General features: G+C 37.1%; 1 protein-coding gene across 2 annotated transcripts in view; it reads right to left on the minus strand.

Moving 5' to 3' along the window:
• Window positions 1-668: 668 nt before the first annotated feature.
• The window catches only part of LOC133639525 (MICAL-like protein 2), a 33,823-nt gene continuing 14,936 nt past the window's right edge, over window positions 669-19,555 (minus strand). Inside the window, exons 9-17 of one of the 2 annotated variants that reach the window (XM_062032886.1) lie at window positions 17,394-17,460; window positions 15,680-15,819; window positions 15,511-15,569; window positions 12,144-12,267; window positions 8,917-9,019; window positions 7,064-7,137; window positions 6,887-7,001; window positions 3,857-3,903; window positions 669-1,832 (exon numbers count right to left, since the gene is read on the minus strand). In XM_062032886.1, the coding sequence (XP_061888870.1) occupies window positions 1,759-1,832; window positions 3,857-3,903; window positions 6,887-7,001; window positions 7,064-7,137; window positions 8,917-9,019; window positions 12,144-12,267; window positions 15,511-15,569; window positions 15,680-15,819; window positions 17,394-17,460 (803 nt within the window). In that variant the 3' untranslated portion in view covers window positions 669-1,758. The remainder of the gene's footprint in view (window positions 1,833-3,856; window positions 3,904-6,886; window positions 7,002-7,063; window positions 7,138-8,916; window positions 9,020-12,143; window positions 12,268-15,510; window positions 15,570-15,679; window positions 15,820-17,393; window positions 17,461-19,555) is intronic. The other variant, XM_062032885.1, reaches the window with a different exon arrangement.

Genomic DNA, 19,555 nt, shown 5'->3' on the forward strand with positions numbered 1-19,555 from the left:
AGTAAAATTAACTGTTAAAGGTTAGTACCATTAGTGGACCAGCAGCACGCACAATCATGTGTGCTTACGGACTGAATCCCTTGCAGACTGTATTGATATATATTGATATATAATGTAGAAACCAGAATAATAATAACAGAAAGAAACAACCCTTTTGTGTGAATGAGTGTAAATGGGGGAGGGAGGTTTTTTGGGTTGGTGCACTAATTGTAAGTGTATCTTGTGTTTTTTATGTTGATTTAATTAAAAAAAACAAAAAAAACCCGATACCGATAAAAAAAAACGATACCGATAATTTCCATTACATTTTAACGCATATATCGGCCGGCCGATATTATCGGACATCTCTAATATATATATATATATATATATATATATATATATATATATATATATATATATATACATATACACATACATATACATATATACATATATATATATATATATATATATATATATATATATATATATATATATATATATATATATATATATATATATATATATATATATATATATATACACGCACACACACACACAGCATGTGTGTATATATACATGTTACATATATAACTTAATATATATTCACGCATGTGCGTATTATATATATAACTTTATATATATATGCGCACACACGCACACACTTACACACAAACACTTTGTTATACACGTATATATATACACATTCGTGTATGTACATATACACACAGTTTTTTTAAGTAGTGTACTGGGCAATGACAACAATCCCCCCCTCATTTTATTTTGACAAAATAGTTAGATTACTTATATTAATGATGAATTGTCAAGTTATTTTGTGTAATATAGTCTAATAATTTTAATAAATTATTATGAACAACAATCACAAATCCAGCATTTTTTTTTTTTTTAAAGCAACAAACAAACATCAACTTTCAATCTATTTAATGATAAAATCTCTTTAAGCTGCAGATGTCTTGCAGGGAAATAAAAGGGGAAACGAGACTTAAATACAATGTTAAATTGTACAAAAAGATACTCCGGAGCCTTCGTACATTTTAAATCCATTCAGATCCAATGTGGATCACTACACCCTGCCCACATCTCATCTTTGGACCAGTTATTTTGAATCTTTTCACTTAAAAAAAAAAAGACACCCAAGAAAGACATGACAGGGGGTAAGTTGCAGTGTGTGACACGGAGCCAGCATCACACCCCAATGCAAGAAGCAGCTTTCAAACATGTCTATGAATGTTCTCATGCATCCAGGTCATTGTCCTCTCAGGGCATTCCATCGATCACAACTTTCAGCTTTAACACATTTACAACACAGCTTTAAAACATTTAAAAAAAATGTTGTTTCTTTTGCTCATATTAGTGTTTCAAACCCACATGCCATCGTGTGGATGAGTTTGTGTGCAAACGTGTGTGAGTGTTTGTGCGTGTGTGTGCATTAAGTAGACAGATTAAGACTGTAAGAAGATTACATTTACAACTGGAGCAATAAACCCAATAACTGAGTATCATTAACCCCCCAGATCTGACTGACTGTGTGTGTGTGTGTGTGTGTGTGTGTGTGTGTGTGTGTGTGTGTGTGTGTGTGTGTGTGTGTGTGTGTGTGTGTGTGTGTGTGTGTGTGTGTGTGTGTGTGTGTTTTTGTGACCACCATACTGTATGTACTCCCCCTCACACTCACCCATGAGCATTAAAATGGAACTAAACTAAAGTGGACTAAGATGAAAGGTACCAGAGGAGAGCAGCAAACATGTTTGAGTGGCATCACGCTTCCTTCTTGCTCCCCCAAGTGAAGAGTTTGGACATGGGCGACTTCTTCTTCTTGTCTTTTTTTGCATCTGAAAGAAACGGCAATCTCTTTTCAACACTCAAAATTAAACACAATGAAACAATAAATAAGACCTGTTTGTACAAAACCCAAAACCAGTGAAGTTGGCATGTATAATTTGTAAATAAAAACAGAATACAATGATTTGCAAATCCTTGTCGACTTATATTCAATTGAATATACTGCAAAGACAAGATATTTAATGTTCGCACTAAGAAACGTAATTTTTTTTTGCAAATAATCATTAACTTAGAATTTAATGACAGCAACCCATTGCAAAAAAGTTGGCACAGGGGCATTTTTACCAGTGTTACATGGCCTTTCCTTTTAACAACTCTCAGTAAATGTTTGGGAACTGAGGAGACCAATTTTTGAAGCTTTTCAGGTGGAATTATTTCCCATTCTTGCTTGATGTACAGCTTAAGTTGTTCAACAGTCTCCGTTGTGGTATTTTAGGCTTCATAATGCACCACACATTTTCAATGGGAGACAGGTCTGGACTACAGGCAGGTCAATCTAGTACCCGCACTCTTTTACTATTTAGCCACGCTGTTGTAACACGTGGCTTGGCCTTGTCTTGCTGAAATAAGCAGGGGCGTCCATGATAACGTTGCTTGGATGGCAACATATGTTGCTCCAAAACCTGTATGTACCTTTCAGCATTAATGGTGTCTTCACAGATGTGTAAGTTACCCATGCCTTGGGCACTAATACACCCCCATACCATCACAGATGCTGGCTTTTCAACTTTGCGCCTATAACAATCCGGATGGTTATTTTCCTCTTTGGTCCGGAGGACACAATGTCCACAGTTTCCAAAAATAATTTGAAATATGGACTCGTCTGAGGGATCGAATGTCTGTAATATCATCACTTACGTGCAGTGATTTCTCCAGATTCTCTGAACCTTTTGATGATATTACGGACGGTAGATGGTGAAATCCCTAAATTCCTTACAATAGCTCGTTGAGAAATGTTGTTCTTAAACTGTTGGACAATTTGCTCACGCATTTTTGACAAAGTGGTGACCCTCGCCCCATCCTTGTTTGTGAATGACTGAGCATTTCATGGAAGCTGCTTTTATACCCAATCATGGCACCCACCTGTTCCCAATTAGCCTGTTCACCTGTGGGATGTTCCAAATAAGTGTTTGATGAGCATTCCTCAACTTTCTCTGTCTTTTTTGCCACTTGTGCCAGCTTTTTTGAAACATTATGCAAGCATCAAATTCCAAATGAGCTAATATTTGAAAAAAATAACAAAGTTTTCCAGTTAGAACATTAAGTATCTTGTATTTACAGTCTATTCAATTGAATATAGGTTGAAAAGGATTTGCAGATCATTGTATTCTGTTTTTATTTACCATTTACACAACGTGCCAACTTCACTGGTTTTGGGTTTTGTACAATGGAACCTCGAAATTCAAGCTGTGTTATAATTTGAAAACAAATACATGGGGAGAAATGGTTCCTCTCACTAGCTTAATAGTGGTCTGTAGCGCCACAATACTAAACAGTGCCTTCTGATTGGTTTGGTCTCTAGTGGCTAAAACTTTTGTAGTATTGATATTTTTACTTTATTTAGCCATTGTTGTGGCTTGAAAATGCTTAATCTAGGACCGACAAATGTTTGGTAATGCATGCATTCTTTGTATTTTTATTTTGTATGCTCCTTTATGGACCCCAGGAAGACTAGCAGTCACCTTGGTGTCAGCTAATGGGGATCCATTCAATAAACAATAAACAATAAACAAATTATAGAATACGCTTTAAAAAATCTAAATGAAAAGTGTTGTGGCGAGGGATGACTGTAAATGTGTAAGCACATCGCTAACTTTGCTAACATTTGTGTCCTGTACCACTCCTTCATGATAGTGTGTCATAACACATACAACAACCTATTACATTATTGTAATACCCCTGAGACTTTATGAACAATGTTGAAAAATACGACATCATGGGACCTTTTGTCACAATGACGTGCTGTTGCTAATGTGCAGAGACGTGGCAGTTTAGAGAATGTGGAGTTACTTACTGAGATTCATCATCAACTTGTTCAGCTCCTGGTCTTCCTCTTCCTCTCTGCAGGAGGCACAGGGAATATACGCATTAAAGGAAATAATACAAAGAGAACTTTTGGTTTCTGGGAGATGGTTTGTAAATGTGACAGCCGGAGCAGTTTTCCTAGAAATTAGCAACTTTGACTGTGTTGTCAAAATATTGTTTGAATTTGATCTAACCAAAAATGAATAAAAGGAAATATTTATCTTCCTCATTCCTGAAATTCCAAAACATATTGTTTGGAAATTTGGTGAGGTGGGGCACGTTTTTGGCATTATGCCTCCTATCACTCTGTCCTTTTGAAATACCTTTTTTGACCTTTGGCATTATCTACTTTGGCCATCTTGTGTCCAATATTTTCCTTTAGACAATGCACCATATTCTCAGACATTTTTAAGAATAACAGTTTAAATATCTGACAGAAGGTCCGCTTTTCTCACCGCTTCTTCACATTCTTTATCAGATATAAAGCACTAAAAAACCCTAAGTTTGCATAAAATTGCTTTGAAAATTTGAATATTCTTCTTGAATCAATCGCAACTGGACTGCTGACAATGCCTTTAAATAGGGGTTCTTAACATGTTTTTTTTGTTTTACCTCGGGGCCCAACTTTGCTACTACAGAAGGGCCCGGAGCTCACACAAATATTAACACTGAATTAGTAATCTTACTCCTAATTTTAAAAGGTATTCAATAAGTATATCTAACCTACTTACAGTTTCCAAACTTGTCAAATGATAAGAAACCATGTTTGAATCACAAATATTATTTAACACATCAACCTTAGGCTTAGTTCAGGTTGATTGGAAAAATTAGTACTAACCAAAAATACTGCATAAGTAGCGACTCAAATAACTACCAACAAATACAATACATACAATTATGTTCTGCTAAATTAAACTAAAGTAATACTGAATATGTTTCATAACTAAACTGTCAATAAAATTGAAGCGCAAATGAAAATACAGCTTCACCACTTTAGTCATAATTTTTGCGCGTAAGAAACTTCTGTATGACTTTAGCGCTACACTTCTTCCGTTTGCCACAAATGGTGAAAAAGTGTATTACAACTGAGTTCCAATACGGCCCATACAGACCACAACTGAGAAACAGATATTTTTTGGCAGACCTCTAGGGGGCGCTTGCAGCCGTGGATAAAAAGAGTATGGCCAACTAAACCACAGGCGCCATGTTGGGGACCTTGAACGTGAATCTACTAATAAAAGTTTCAATCAATCAATCAATCAAGAAACTTGTTGGTCACAAAAAACATTCATGAAGTTTGGTTCTTTTATGAATTTATTATGAGTTTAATGAAAATGTGACCAAATCTGCTGGGTCAAAAGTATACATACAGCAATGTTAATATTTTCTTACATGTCCCTTGGCAAGTTTCACTGCAATAAGGCGCTTTTGGTAGTCATCCACAAGCTTCTGGTGGAATTTTTGACCACTCTGCTTGACAAAATTGGTGCAGTTCAGCTAAATTTGTTGGTTTTCTGACATGGACTTGTTTCTTCAGCATTGTCCACATGTTTAAGTCAGGACTTTGGGAAGGCCATTCTAAAACCTTAATTGTAGCCTGATTTAGTCATTCCTTTACCACTTTTGACATGTGTTTGGGGTCATTGTCCTGTTGGAACACCCAACTGCGCCCAAGACCCAACCTCCGGGCTGATGATTTTAGGTTGTCCTGAAGAATTTGAAGGTAATCCTTCTTTTTCATTGTCCCATTTAAAGCACCAGTTTCATTGGCAGTAAAACAGGCCAAGAGCATAAAACTACCACCACCATGCTTGATGGTAGGAATGGTGTTAGGGATTTGAGGCCTCACCTTTTCTCCTCCAAACATATTGCTGGTTATTGTGGCCACACAGCTCAATTTTTGTTTAATCTAACATCACATGGACAAAGATAAGACCATCTGGAGAAAAGTTCTGTGGTCACGCACGCACAACAAATCTTTTTTCACGATACAGCACCCCGCTGATTAAAACGGAACTGTTATATTTTTTGTGGGGTTCTTATCCTTTTTCTGGCTGGTAAGTACCGAAGAAACGGACATCAGCGTGGATTTATGTAGATTTATTTTCAACAACTCCTACGTAAACAACTTAGCAATGTATGTAACTGCATCACAGCGTATAGTCCCAGTCCTTTAACAATCACTGTTTCTTCACACTCAAAGTATATATATCTGTAGTAAAATATGACAGCAACAACAATCCTTTTGCACAAAATGCTAACAGACACGTCAGTTTGTTAAAGGATTAACTACAACAAGCTTTAGCTAACAAACTGAAAAACAATATAACATTGGATATTAGGAGTACGTGAACCACTCCTACCTTGTTTAATTCCCTGACGACGTCCTTAAAGTTTTGTAATCCGTCAAAAATATCAAGCTGCGAAAATGCGTCAAACACGTCGAAGTGTGGAGAGTGTTGTGCATTTTACCCATAATGCTAGGTTATGGATTTAAAATGGTTACATTTTTTAATTGTGTAAGGTGATTGGACATTTTTTATAATGTCCACATAGTTCAGTGGGCAAGTGGTGTGTTTTGTACCACATATATTAACTTTTTGTGGGTTTTTTTATTTTTATTTTTTTAATTAATCAGACCAAGGGTGGGAAAGGCAGTATGAATGGCACTTATATTATGCTTCTATGCACACTTACATTGTAATGTCCAACTGCTCAGAATCAATGCAATGGCTAACAATACTGGTGTACACCAATAGATGGCAGCACATTGCAGTCAGTCAAAGTTATTGCCATCTTATTGTAAGATAGGGATCCAGCCCGTGGGCCATAATTTCGGCATCCGTGGTTTAAGGCGAAGGAAGCAAACAAGCCAAATGGTTGTCAAGAGTTTTGGTTGCTCACAGAGCTGACTCTCTGGAAAACACTGCTCCTATTGTTTCATCAGATAATTGCACCTCACGCACTAAGAGGATCAAGACTACGTAGAAGTAAAATCCTTGCTAGTATGCCAACACACCTGAGCCTGTCTTCATCCAGCCCTTCTACGATAGCATTGCGGTCATTGACGATATCCATCAGTTTGCTCATCAGCTGTTCTTCTCGCTTGCGGTCCCACGCCGTCTTCAGATGTTCTGCGGGCCATGAGACATGTTAAGTCTCTTGAGCTGTCATATTTGAGGGAAATTGTCCTCACCTGGTTTGTCAATCAGCTTCCTGAGCTCCTGTTCAACACTAGGCTGCTGCTCCTCCAAGTCCTGGGTCTTCCCTCTATATGCATACACATAAAGTGACAAAGTGTATGCATAGAAAAATATATTCTGTAAGGAAACAGTGCTTGAGGGGTTTGTCTAGGGCCCCCATGTGATCAATAAGTTTTACTGCATCCACAATATTTAAATCTGCAATATACTTCTCTCGCTGATTTAATGGTAATTGTCTTGTACAAAATACACTAAATTGTCCCAATGATCATGTGGTCATATTTGGTGAACATGTACAGTCGTGGTCAAAAGTTTACATACATTTGTAAAGAACATAATGTCACGGCTGTCTTGAGTTTCCAATCATTTCTACAACTCTTATTTGTTTGTGATAGAGTGATTGGAGCACATACTTGTTGGTCACAAAAAAAAATTCATGAAGTTTGGTTCTTTTATGAATTTATTATGGGTCTACTGAAAATGTGACCAAATCTTCTGGGGCAAAAGTATTCATACAGCAATGTTAATATTTGGTTGCATGTCCCTTGGCAAGTTTCACTGCAATAAGGCGCTTTTGGTAGTCATCCACAAGCTTCTGGTTGAATTTTTGACCACTCCTCTTGACAAAATTGGTGCAGTTCAGCTAAATTTGTCGGTTTTCTGACATGGACTTGTTTCTTCAGCATTGTCCACACGTTTAAGTCAGGACTTTGGGAAGGCCATTCTAAAACCTTAATGCTAGCATGATTTAGTCATTCCTTTACCACGTTTGACGTGTGTTTGGGGTCATTGTCCTGTTGGAACACCCAACTGTGCCCAGGATCCAACCTGGGCAATGTTGATTTTAGGTTGTCCTGAAGAATTTGGAGGTAATCCTCCTTTTTCATTGTCCCATTTACTCTCTGTAAAGCACCAGTTCCATTGGGCAAAACAGGCCAAGAGCATAATACTACCACCACCATGCTTGGCGGTGGGGAGGTGTTCCTGGGATTAAAGGCCTCACCTTTTCTCTTCCAAACATATTGCTGGGTAAATTTTTGTTTCATCTGACCACAGAACTTTCCTCCAGAAGGTCTTATCTTTGTCCATGTGATGTCCTAAAATCATCAGCCCCGGAGGTTGGGTCTTGGACGCAGTTGGGTGTTCCAACAGGACAATGACCCCAAACACACGTCAAAAGTGGTAAAGGAATGGCTAAATCAGGCTAGAATTAAGGTTTTAGAACGGCCTTCCCAAAGTCCTGCCTTAAACATGTGGACAATGCTGAAGAAACAAGTCCATGTCAGAACACACCAACAACTTTAGCTGAACTGCACCAATTTTGTCAAGAGGAGTGGTCAAAAATTCAACCAGAAGCTTGCCAGAAGCTTGTGGATGGCTACCAAAAGCGCCTTATTGCAGTGAAACTTGCCAAGGGACATGTAACCAAATATTAACATTGCTGTATGTATACTTTTGACCCAGCAGATTTGGTCACATCTTCAGTAGACCCATAATAAATTCATAAAAGAAGCAAACTTCATAAATGATTTTTGTGACAAACAAGTATGTGCTCCAATCACTCTATCACAAAAATAAGAGTTGTAGAAATTATTGGAAACTCAAGACAGCCATGACATTATGTTCTTTACATGTGTATGTAAACTTTTGACCACGACTGTATGTGTGGTATTTTTGCTGATGTACAAATAATAAATGCATCGACCGATTCTTCACTCCAGTATGTGACTTAGTCTCTGCCATGTCCCATGCTGGGTGATGGCAGCCAGCGGGACACTGAGAACCTTCTGTTCCAAAGTCTGTTTGACTAATCGCTCAACATCTAGAGCGCCTGGCATGTACTCACATGTAGACAAGCTCGGACTCGCGTCGCATGGCCAACTGCTTGTTTCTGATCAGGCCGAACCACTCCACCATCAGCTCGTCCATGAGAGAGTCATCCTCCCCCTCTGACACACAAAGAGATGTGCGGTTAGTCACACCTATGCATCATGATGGGACGACATCATGTATACATACTAGGACTGTCCCGATACCGGTACCAAAATGTATTGCGATTAAAGATGTCCAATAATGGCTTTTTTTGCCAATATCCGATATTCCGATATTGTCCAACTCTTAATTACCGATTCCGATATCAACCGATACCGATATATACAGTCGTGGAATTAACACATCATTATGCCTAATTTTGTTGTGATGCCCCGCTGGATGCATTAAACAATGTAACAAGGTTTTCCAAAATAAATCAACTAAAGTTATGGAAAAAAATGCCAACATGGCACTGCCATATTTATTATTGAAGTCACAAAGTGCATTATTTTTTTTAACATGCCTCAAAACAGCAGCTTGGAATTTGGGACATGCTCTCCCTGAGAGAGCATGAGAAGGTTGAGGTGGGCGGGGTTGGGGGAGGCGGGGTTTATGGGTAGGGGTAGCGGGGGTGTATATTGTAGCGTCCTGGAAGAGTTAGTGCTGCAAGGGGTTCTGGGTATTTGTACTGTTGTGTTTGTGTTGTGTTACGGTGCGGATATTCTCCCGAAATGTGTTTGTCATTCTTGTTTGGTGTGGGTTCACAGTGTGGCGCATATTTGTAACAGTGTTAAAGTTGTTTATAAGGTCACCCTCAGTGTGACCTGTATGGCTGTTGACCAAGTATGCATGGCATTCACTTATGTGTGTGAAAAGCCGTAGATATTGTGTGATTGGGCCGGCATGCAAAGGCAGTGCCTTTAAGGTTTATTGGCGCTCTATACTTCTCCCTACGTCCGTGTACCACTCCGTACAGCGGAGTTTTAAAAAGTCATACATTTTACTTTTTGAAACGCGATACCGATAATTTCCAATATTACATTTCAAAAGCATTTATCGGCTGATAATATCGGCAGTCCGATATTTTTGGACATCTCTAATTGGGATACTTGTCAAAATAAAGGGGGCCACACAAATAATAAAGGGGGCCACACAAATAACCGCCCCAGTAGATAATCTTGAGTGCGCTGGAATTAAAATCACATTGTCCCCAGAAATGTCTTTCAAGGTCATTGTAGCATACCAACCGCCTACAGCTAAAGACATATTTTCTCAGTTTATTTTCACACATCCTCAAACAGCACAGTATGAAAGAATTCATCGTTATGGGGGACTTTAATCTGGACTGGTTAAATAAGTCATGCAGAAAGAAACCTAAGGATATTATAAACAGCCTCAACATGACACAAATGATAAGCAGTCCTACTAAAATAATACACTCCTCCCGAACCTTACTAGATTTGGTCTTTACTAATAAACCTGATCGCATAGAAAAAACAACAACTTACTAACAGGCTTATTAAACCATAACATTACACTGAAAACACGGACGTTGTCAAGATTTAGGCATCCCAACGAAAATAGTACACAAGTGCTTGCCCTGTATCCCTAAAAAAGACCAACTCTTACTAGAGAATGAACTTAAAAATGTCCCATGGAGTGACAAAAATTGGATAAGCGCCAAACATGACTGATTGCCTAATGATAAAAGTCAGAGATTATCTGTAAATACATTAAAACACAATCTAGAAAGAAAAATGCCTAAATAAAAAATACCTTGGATTAGTGAACCAATTTGGACTCTAATGAAGAGTCGGGATTCAGCCTTTAAAAGAGCTACTAAAACAGGTCTACATTGTTTTTAAAGTTTGAGGAACAACGTCACAACGCTGCTCTGGAAGGCCAGAGCTGACTTTCACTTAGAATTTATCAAAGCTGCAAAAGAGAACATTATACCGTTATGAAAAAGCATTGGCAAACTAGCCGGAAGAGGGCAATCATGGAACAACACTATAACATTAAATATGGCACTACTGTTACAGACAGTCTACATCAGTAATCATTTTTAATGAAAATGTAATCGAGTCCGTAATAGCCCTTAAGACCTTCTCTTAAAATCAGTGCAAATAAATGGCAATTAATCAATTACAATTTTACAACACAATTAACAAATGAAACAAATGTAAACAAAATCCTCTCCACATTATCAAGCTCACGGTCTAGAGATTCACACGGTTTGGACATTCTCTTCCTAAAAACGTACAAAGATAGCCTATTGCTCCAATAACAACATTGATAAATAATCAATCAATAACTGAAAACACCTTCCCTACCACATTAAAAACAACCACTATCATTCCAATCCATAAAGCAGGAAATAAAAAAGACAACCACTACAAATTAGCCTTCTCCCCATTATATTCAAAGCAATAGAAAAAGTGGTCGTTAAAAATTGTACAAAACATGACATGATACAATGCACATTAATGAACATATAAAATATGAATGTGACAGATTGTAGCCAAAGGCTGATTTCCATCTGCAGTCTCATTGCGAAGAAACAAGCCCAGGGCTCCCATTAATTCAGCGCTATATTGAGTTGTATTTGTCATGCACTTATTTGTGCTTATTTGTGCTGTAGTTATCTAACCAGATCACCACAGCAACCAGCATATCATGCAAAAGCGCAGATTCCAACCATTGAAATACCTAGCACAGTTCAAGACCCACGGTCACCAGAAAACATGACTGCACACCAGAATGGCAGCCACACCTCCCATCCCAAAGATCCCAAAAAATTATTTGGGAATGTCCGGCGGGCCAGACCGAAAAGCCCAACGCATAATAAATTTGGCACAAGTGGAAAGCCGGTCCCCGAAAACAATGTCTACATTAAACCGGTCCGTGGTGCAAAAAAGGTTGGGGACCACTGTTTTAAAGCACCGCTTGTAGAGCGGCACTTTAGTGTTTATAGCTTCACCTTTAGCGTTAGTTTTAAAGTCAAAAGATGTCCATTCCCTCTTCGGGCTTTGCACTGTTTCTGCATGTCAGTGCTCTGTGTGTGTTGGTTAACAGGTGACTAGGCTCGAATTACCAACAATGTCACCACAGCGCACCATTATGTCCATTAAAAAAAATAACCCATATTTTTTTAAAGATAGTATAGTACCTTTCTTAATTCATTAGTACTTTGGTACTTTATTAGTACCGGTATACTGTACAACCCCGATATATACAGTCAATAGTTTGCGTGTTAGTCACCGTCTTCACTGTGGCGTAGCTTCGTCTCCAGCACCACCCCTCTCTTCTCCAACTGGTTGATGTTATCTTCGATCTCCTGCAGCTCCTGCAGGATGGCCTCTTTGGGGATGAAGTTTGGCTTTGTCTGAAGATGGAGCAGAAGGTGGAGAATGTAAACAGGGTTTGTACAGGTATCAGCAAATGTAATTTAATTATTTTTAATACCATTTTTAATGCCACTTAAAAAGATTAAAACCCATGTACAGCATATGGTTATTTTATATAGTCAAAAGCTTACAATTGTGTGTACACACACAATTGTAAGTATTTGACAATGATAATCTTGAACGTTTACATGAACTGTCGAGTGAATTAGAAATGGTTCGCAAGACTGTTTCATTCGAGAATTTGTTTTTATTTATTAATTTTTCTGTAGTGGTAGCATCAACTTACAGTCGTGGTGGTGACAGTGGAAGTGGCTTTGTTGGTCATGCTAAATAAATTTGGCACAGTTAACTGCTGCCTGCCTTTCATGGCCGACTTGTGATTAGCTAATAGCAAGTGTGATTTCACCACGTTGATGCACATCCAGCTAAGTTTGGGGGTCTTTTTCTACATGCTGCAGAACGCCTTTCTGGGTTTACAATCGACGGGCTGTAACCAAGTTTTGAAAAGTTAGCCGGCCAGCCACTTTTGCTCAGATTTGCAGTTTCCCATTTTCCTAATATGTATTTATTTTATCACTTTCGCCACAGCATGAGCACGTTCACAGGATGTTCTGACTTTGGGCATGTTGACAATAGCCATTTAATCATCACACTGTACCTTCAATCAAAACTCTTAAAGGGAAACTGCACTGAAGTCCTCTAAATAAACATCCAATACTGAATTAGATGATCAATGTTATATACCGAGAAGTATTTTTTAAAATGTTATCTCTTGAAAACATGTTGTGTAAATGCATATCCTCTGAAAGTATGACTTATAATAGCCACAAACTGGAGGATACGTTTTTAATCAAAATACAATTTTTAAAAAATGTTTTATGGGATAATAAATGAACATCAGACTAGGACTGCAAATAATGCATGTTTTTTGGAAATGGATGACTGTTTTAAACATTTTAGAAAAATACATGTAATTGAATGATGTTTGGAAAAATGCCAATAAGCCCTTTAGATGTATTAAAAATAAACTGAGTTAATTTAACATCTTGAATATATTGTATTTTACACCCTCACAGTTGTTTAAAATGGGTACATTAGATAGTAAGTTCAATCAATCAATCAATCAATGTTTATTTATATAGCCCTAAATCACAAGTGTCTCAAAGGGCTGTACAAGCCACAACGACATCCTCGGTACAGAGCCCACATACGGGCAAGGAAAACTCACCCCAGTGGGACGTCAATGTATAAAGTGTGACAGCTGAGTGAACTAATTAATTTACTGTGGGAATGTCAGTGAATAAGAGTGGTGGACAGTTGTGAGCCTTGGTTGTCCATCATAGGCCACCGTAGGTCGCGTAAGGCGCCTGTGTCACGAGAGTTGCTAATGTTAGCCAAGTTAGCTCATGTGTGTTGAACTGTAGATGACTGAAATAAAGGAGTCGTTTAGGAAACAAGCTCAGCTTTCTTATTAATATGAGTCATATATGACATAGTGTCACAGTTCAATCAATCAATCAATCAAAGTTGATTTACATAGCCATAAATCACAAGTGTCTCAAAGGGCTGCACAAGCCACAGTGACATCCTCGGCTCAGATCCCAGTTAAGGACTGTACGTCTAGTGACGAAAGAATAGCAAAGCTGTTTAATTTTGCCGTCCAGCGGAGTGGCCGCTATGACGGCAGCGATATTAATGCGTTCTGACTTTCCCTGTTTGAAAGCCGTAGCGGACAAAAAGAAACACACAGACATAGCAATTTATCGATGACCGCAAAGTTATTAAGTTCATTTTCATTTATCTTTTGATTGACTATAGCAGTCATTTAGAGAAAACAATGTGTCTGGGGGCCGGTATATCTATACATATACGTTAGGTCAGGAAAAAACACAGAGGCTATATCTTCCATACAAGCCTGTTTCGCAGGTTTCCCTGCTAGTCAGGTGAATTTTTTTTTTCAGGCGAGCAGGGAAACTGCGAAACAGGCTTGTAGTGATGATACAGCCTCTGTGTTTTTTCCTGACCTAACGTATATTCCGCTTGAGCACTGTATAACGGGTAAACCACAGAAACCTTGACTATGTACATACATACATACATACATACATACATACATACATACATACATACATACATACATACATACATACATACATACATATATATATATATATATATATATACACACACACACACACATGTATATATACACACATTTTTATGTACGGTATATATATGCAAGCTGTGAAAATCTGCTGTACAGTATGTGTGCTTGGGTCCTATTTTTAAGAACTTTAATACAAAACCTCACAATAATGTCTGATTGAAAGCTAAAAATGTTATGACAGACCGCCTTAAAAAACGGAATGGAATTTTACATTTTTTTATTGAATGAAACACCCAGAATGTACATGAAAATAAATATATGTGTGATTGACAATATTACCTATGAAGGATTAAAACACTGAATATTGACAACATATGAACGTCAAACGCCCTCATCGACATATTTTACAATCAAATGAAACGCAACAAAAATGCAACAAACACAGCGAAATATGCGAAGGGTAAAAAAAACTACTTGATATACAGTATCTGATATATCGCTAAGCTTTAGAATTTTGTTGTAAAATACCGCGTCTGTCCCTGACACCCATATTTCAGGCTGGTCGCTCTGGAAACACTCTGTGGAAACGCACCCCACCCACACCGCTTGGTGCCTCGTCTTAGATTACCACAGTAACTATCATGCAAAAGCACAGATTCCAACAATTGAAATACTTTGTATAGTTCAAAACTTACAGTAATTTGGAAACATCACTGCACATCATAATGGCAGCTACAATTTCCATCTTAAAGATCTAAAAAAATTACTTGGGAATGTCCGGCGGGCCAGATTGAAAAGCTTAACGGGCCGCATGCGGCCCCCGGGCCTTAATTTGCCCAAGTCTGGACTATAGGCTCAGTCCTACAATCATATTATTTATTGATGCCTCTGGACACCGTTTTTAATGCTTTCTAATGCCATTGAAGGCCTTAATTTTCGCAAAATCTATTTAATGACGTTTAATGCTTTTTAATGCCCCACGGAAAACCTGTGTGAAGGAAACAAGACAACCACACAGTATCTCTGAAAAGGGTTTTTACAGAAGGTCCTAAAAACAGCAGAGCACTCCTGTCATACAAATGATCTTTCACTTTCCCTCTAAAATATACTGTACCTTTAAGAAGTTTGACTCTGATGGTTTTGTTGTGGGCTTACTTTCGTAGTTACGGAAGCCTGAGAACGACAACAGAGAGAATACTAAAAAAAGGCAAAAATAATGCATTTCTAGGTGAATAACCTCAAGATACAGCTTGTTCTTTCGACTGTGAAAGTGTAGCGAATACCTTGTGATGACGGGACGGTGACAGAGATGCCGGTAGGTTTAGGGGGATCCACCAATGGTTTTAAAGACACTTGGGTTGACGGCGAGTTTGCAGTTTTGTCCGTCTGCAGTCTCGCAGAGGACTGGGATGAGTCAGCAGCTCTGTATCAACAGACAGAAAGACAACTTTCTAAAGGGGAACTGCACTTTTTTGGGAATTTTGCCTATTCTTCACAATCATCTTAAGAAACAAGGACACATACCGTATGTGTTTGTTTTTTTTAATTAGGATTTTAAACATGATAAAAAAAAAATCCTTGGAAGATGCAGCTAATGGGAGTCACCGTTGCAGCCTTCAAAGCCCTCATCAACGTTTTATATATACACTGCAAGTCTATATATAATGTAGTAACAGACATGTTCATAACAATATGTAATGTGTTCAATATTTACCGTGATTTAATAATTTCCGTGACTGACTTCTTCCGCACATTGATTTCTGATTCCATAGCAGCACACGTACAACTTCCAGTGTGTTCCTACTTACGGATACAAAACGCTTGTGTGTCTTCTAATCATTGCAGACTAAGCACCAAACAAAGAAGACGACTATTTTTTGGACAAATTAGGATTTACAACCTTATCTTCTTGAAGCTGAATGAACGAAGGAATAACTACCGCTTATAGAAGCGAGCACGAAGAAGAGGGTGAAACGTTGGAGCAGACAGAAGCCGAGAGAGTGAGGTGAAATCGATTCGAAGCAGCAAATGTACAATTTGGAGACAAGCTATTTCGACATAAATGGCGTGCTTAGCCCAAATAAACCAGAAAAAAGGTCCGCGGCCAGCTGGACCAAAGAGACAACTGTCCATCGAGTGAGTCACACTTCATATTGATCATAATACATGCAGCACGTTGAGTGTATCATGACAGACAGCATACGCTAGCTAGCTGTGTACGAACAAAACACGAAATGTGGGCTAATACTTTACCGATACTGTAAAATGATTGTTTATGTTTTTCACCAATGTTCCCTCTAAGGTGCGCGTCCTCTGCGCACGGCAAATCTATGCCACGCACAAAATCCAATAAAAAAATAAGCGCATAACAATTTTCGACACGACACGACAGAGAAAACAGTTTTCGTCATCATTGTTCAAATATTGTAACGTTTGTCGAGACGCTTTGAGGACATGAATTCCATCGGTCACTTTACTGAGCAAAACTTTTTATTGTCGGCCATAAACACATCACCAAAACATTAGTAAAAACAATTATATCTAGCAAAACTGGTCATTTTCTGCAGTACAAACCAGACCAAAACCAACTTTGTTATATCAACAGCAGCCGCTCGCTCTTTCTCACTTGCGCCAACACATGCACATGATTGGTTATTTTAAAATGCAAAAAAGAAAATTTAACAAATAGGCGTTTTTTGGTGTTGAAGAGCAATAACTACAACTAAAAAAATGATTTGATTTTCATTTTATATTTCATATAATAAAAATGTAAATCCCCAGTAAACGGAAACAGAAAAACACACCGAAGCGGATGTTTGTTTTTTTTCATTTGTAGACACTGGAAGTTGTTATTTTCAAAGTAAAAGTGGGGATACTACGGAACCCGCCTGTGACTCTGTCTACAATGTACAATTATTTTGGACATTGCAAACAAAAACTGACATCTACATAAATCTCTATGTAAGGTTTGACTTCTTGGTTGAGGTAAAGTCTTACTTTGTATCTTTGGAGGCAGGTTTAAGCATGGCTCTCCAATCTGTGGGCGTCTCCTTGTCTGCTGATGCTGGGAACAACCAAACACATCGGTGTTAACAATGAGAAACGGCTGCCATGGAGATTTCAGCATTTGACCAATCCATCTTAAAAAAAACATATGTAGCTTTTTTTTGTAATGTCCAAACAAAATATGCTATGAAAAAAATCCATCAGCAGGAAATGCATGCCAAAGCAAAAGATGGCACTATGACCTTAAATTGTCTCTGGCTCAAAAAAGTAATAATTAAATAAAACCCAAACAATATAACACCACCACCTAGTATATGTCACCATTATTAATACTAAAGTCTACCCTATCCTATTTGTGGTTTAAAAGAACATATAAAAAAATAAATGTCTATTTTTCTAATTAATTTTAATTAAAAAATGTTGTTCAGCCTTAATGATATTAATGCCACTCATTGCTGTAGCCAAAAGCTATCTCGTACACACGCACATTCTCATAGCGCATGCACATACACCAGAGGTGTCCAAACATTTTCCAGCGAGGGCCACATAGAGAAAAATTTAAGGATGCGAGGGCCACTTTTATACAATTTGTATATGAAAAATACTCAAACCAAAACAATGTAGGTGAACATATGCTAACATTTGAAAAACACTTTTACATCTTAGCATTGTGTTACAGATAAAGCAATAAAAATCATTCATGATTATTTTAATAATGATTTTATTTGTATTTATTTTAACTGCGCGCTAAAGTAAGCTTGTATTTACTAATATCGATATTTTACCGTCAACTGCACTCAAAGTCAGTGTTCAAAAACAAGGGAAAAAAATACAAAAATTAGGGGTATTTTACTTGAACTAAGCAAAATGTTCTGCCAATAGAACAAGAAAATTTGGCATGTCAAGACTTTCCAAAACAAGCAAAATTAGCTAACCTCAATGAACCCCAAAATACCTTGAAATAAGTATATTCTCACTAATAACAAGTGCACTTTTCTTGATAAAAAAAACAAATATGAGACCTTTTTTCTCAGTATGTTGAAAAATATTCTTAAATTAAGTAAATGCTAGTGCCATTATCTTGACATAATGATATGCGCTCGGCATTACATTTCTTGAAACCAGAAAACTTATACTAAAAACTAGTTTATTTTTCTTAATGGAAAGGCAACAAGGCAACCGCTTGTTACTCTCGGGGTCTACGAGCCGCTCAGGCAAATCATATTGTCTAAAAATGCATTTTCCCATCGATAACATGACATCATTGCGCCAAGTGCGTGCTCTTTCAGTCAATTAGTGTGCAAGGAAAAAAAAAATATATATATATATATATATATATATATATATATATATATATATATATATATATATATATATATATATATATATATATATATATGTATATATATATATATACTGTATATATATATATATATATATATATATATATATATATATATATATATATATATATATATATATATATATATACTGTATATATTTATTTATTTATTTATTTATTTAAAAAAAAAAATTTTTTTTTTAAATTGTAATTTTGAAGAATTTATCTGAATGTGCATGAACTATTTCTGTTCAAAATTGTTTGAAATGTCTAATGTCAAATGTTTAAATATTAACTGTCAGTTTACTGTACTGTGTCAACTGTACAGGAGTACATCTTTTCTATTGTTTCATTGAAAATAAAACAGAAAAGTCCATTTGGCTGTCATCTGTTTTAATTATGAGACACAATTTTGTCAAAGTCATGATTTTTTATTTCATGCTTGAAATAAGAAATTATTACTTTGAAAAAGCAGTTTTATACTTGTGAGTGTTGATGACACAGCTTTGCAACACTTGATATTCTAGGTTCAAGCTCAATATAAAAAAAAAAAAATCTCAGCAACAAGCTGTAATATCTTACTGAAATCATTTAGGACCAAAACACTTTAAAAAAGTAAAACACTCTAAAATAAAATCTGCTTAGTGAGAAGAATTATCTTATCAGACAGAAAATAAGCAAATATCACCCTTATTTGAGATATTTCATCTTACTTAGATTTCAGTTTTTGCAGTGCCATGAAACGCTTTTGAGGGATTTAGTACACTCAAAATCATATCATGTCTCACAAGAAATGTGTACACTTTTTCAT

Source organism: Entelurus aequoreus, linkage group LG22, assembly GCF_033978785.1.
Source record: "Entelurus aequoreus isolate RoL-2023_Sb linkage group LG22, RoL_Eaeq_v1.1, whole genome shotgun sequence".
Lineage (NCBI taxonomy): Eukaryota > Metazoa > Chordata > Actinopteri > Syngnathiformes > Syngnathidae > Entelurus > Entelurus aequoreus.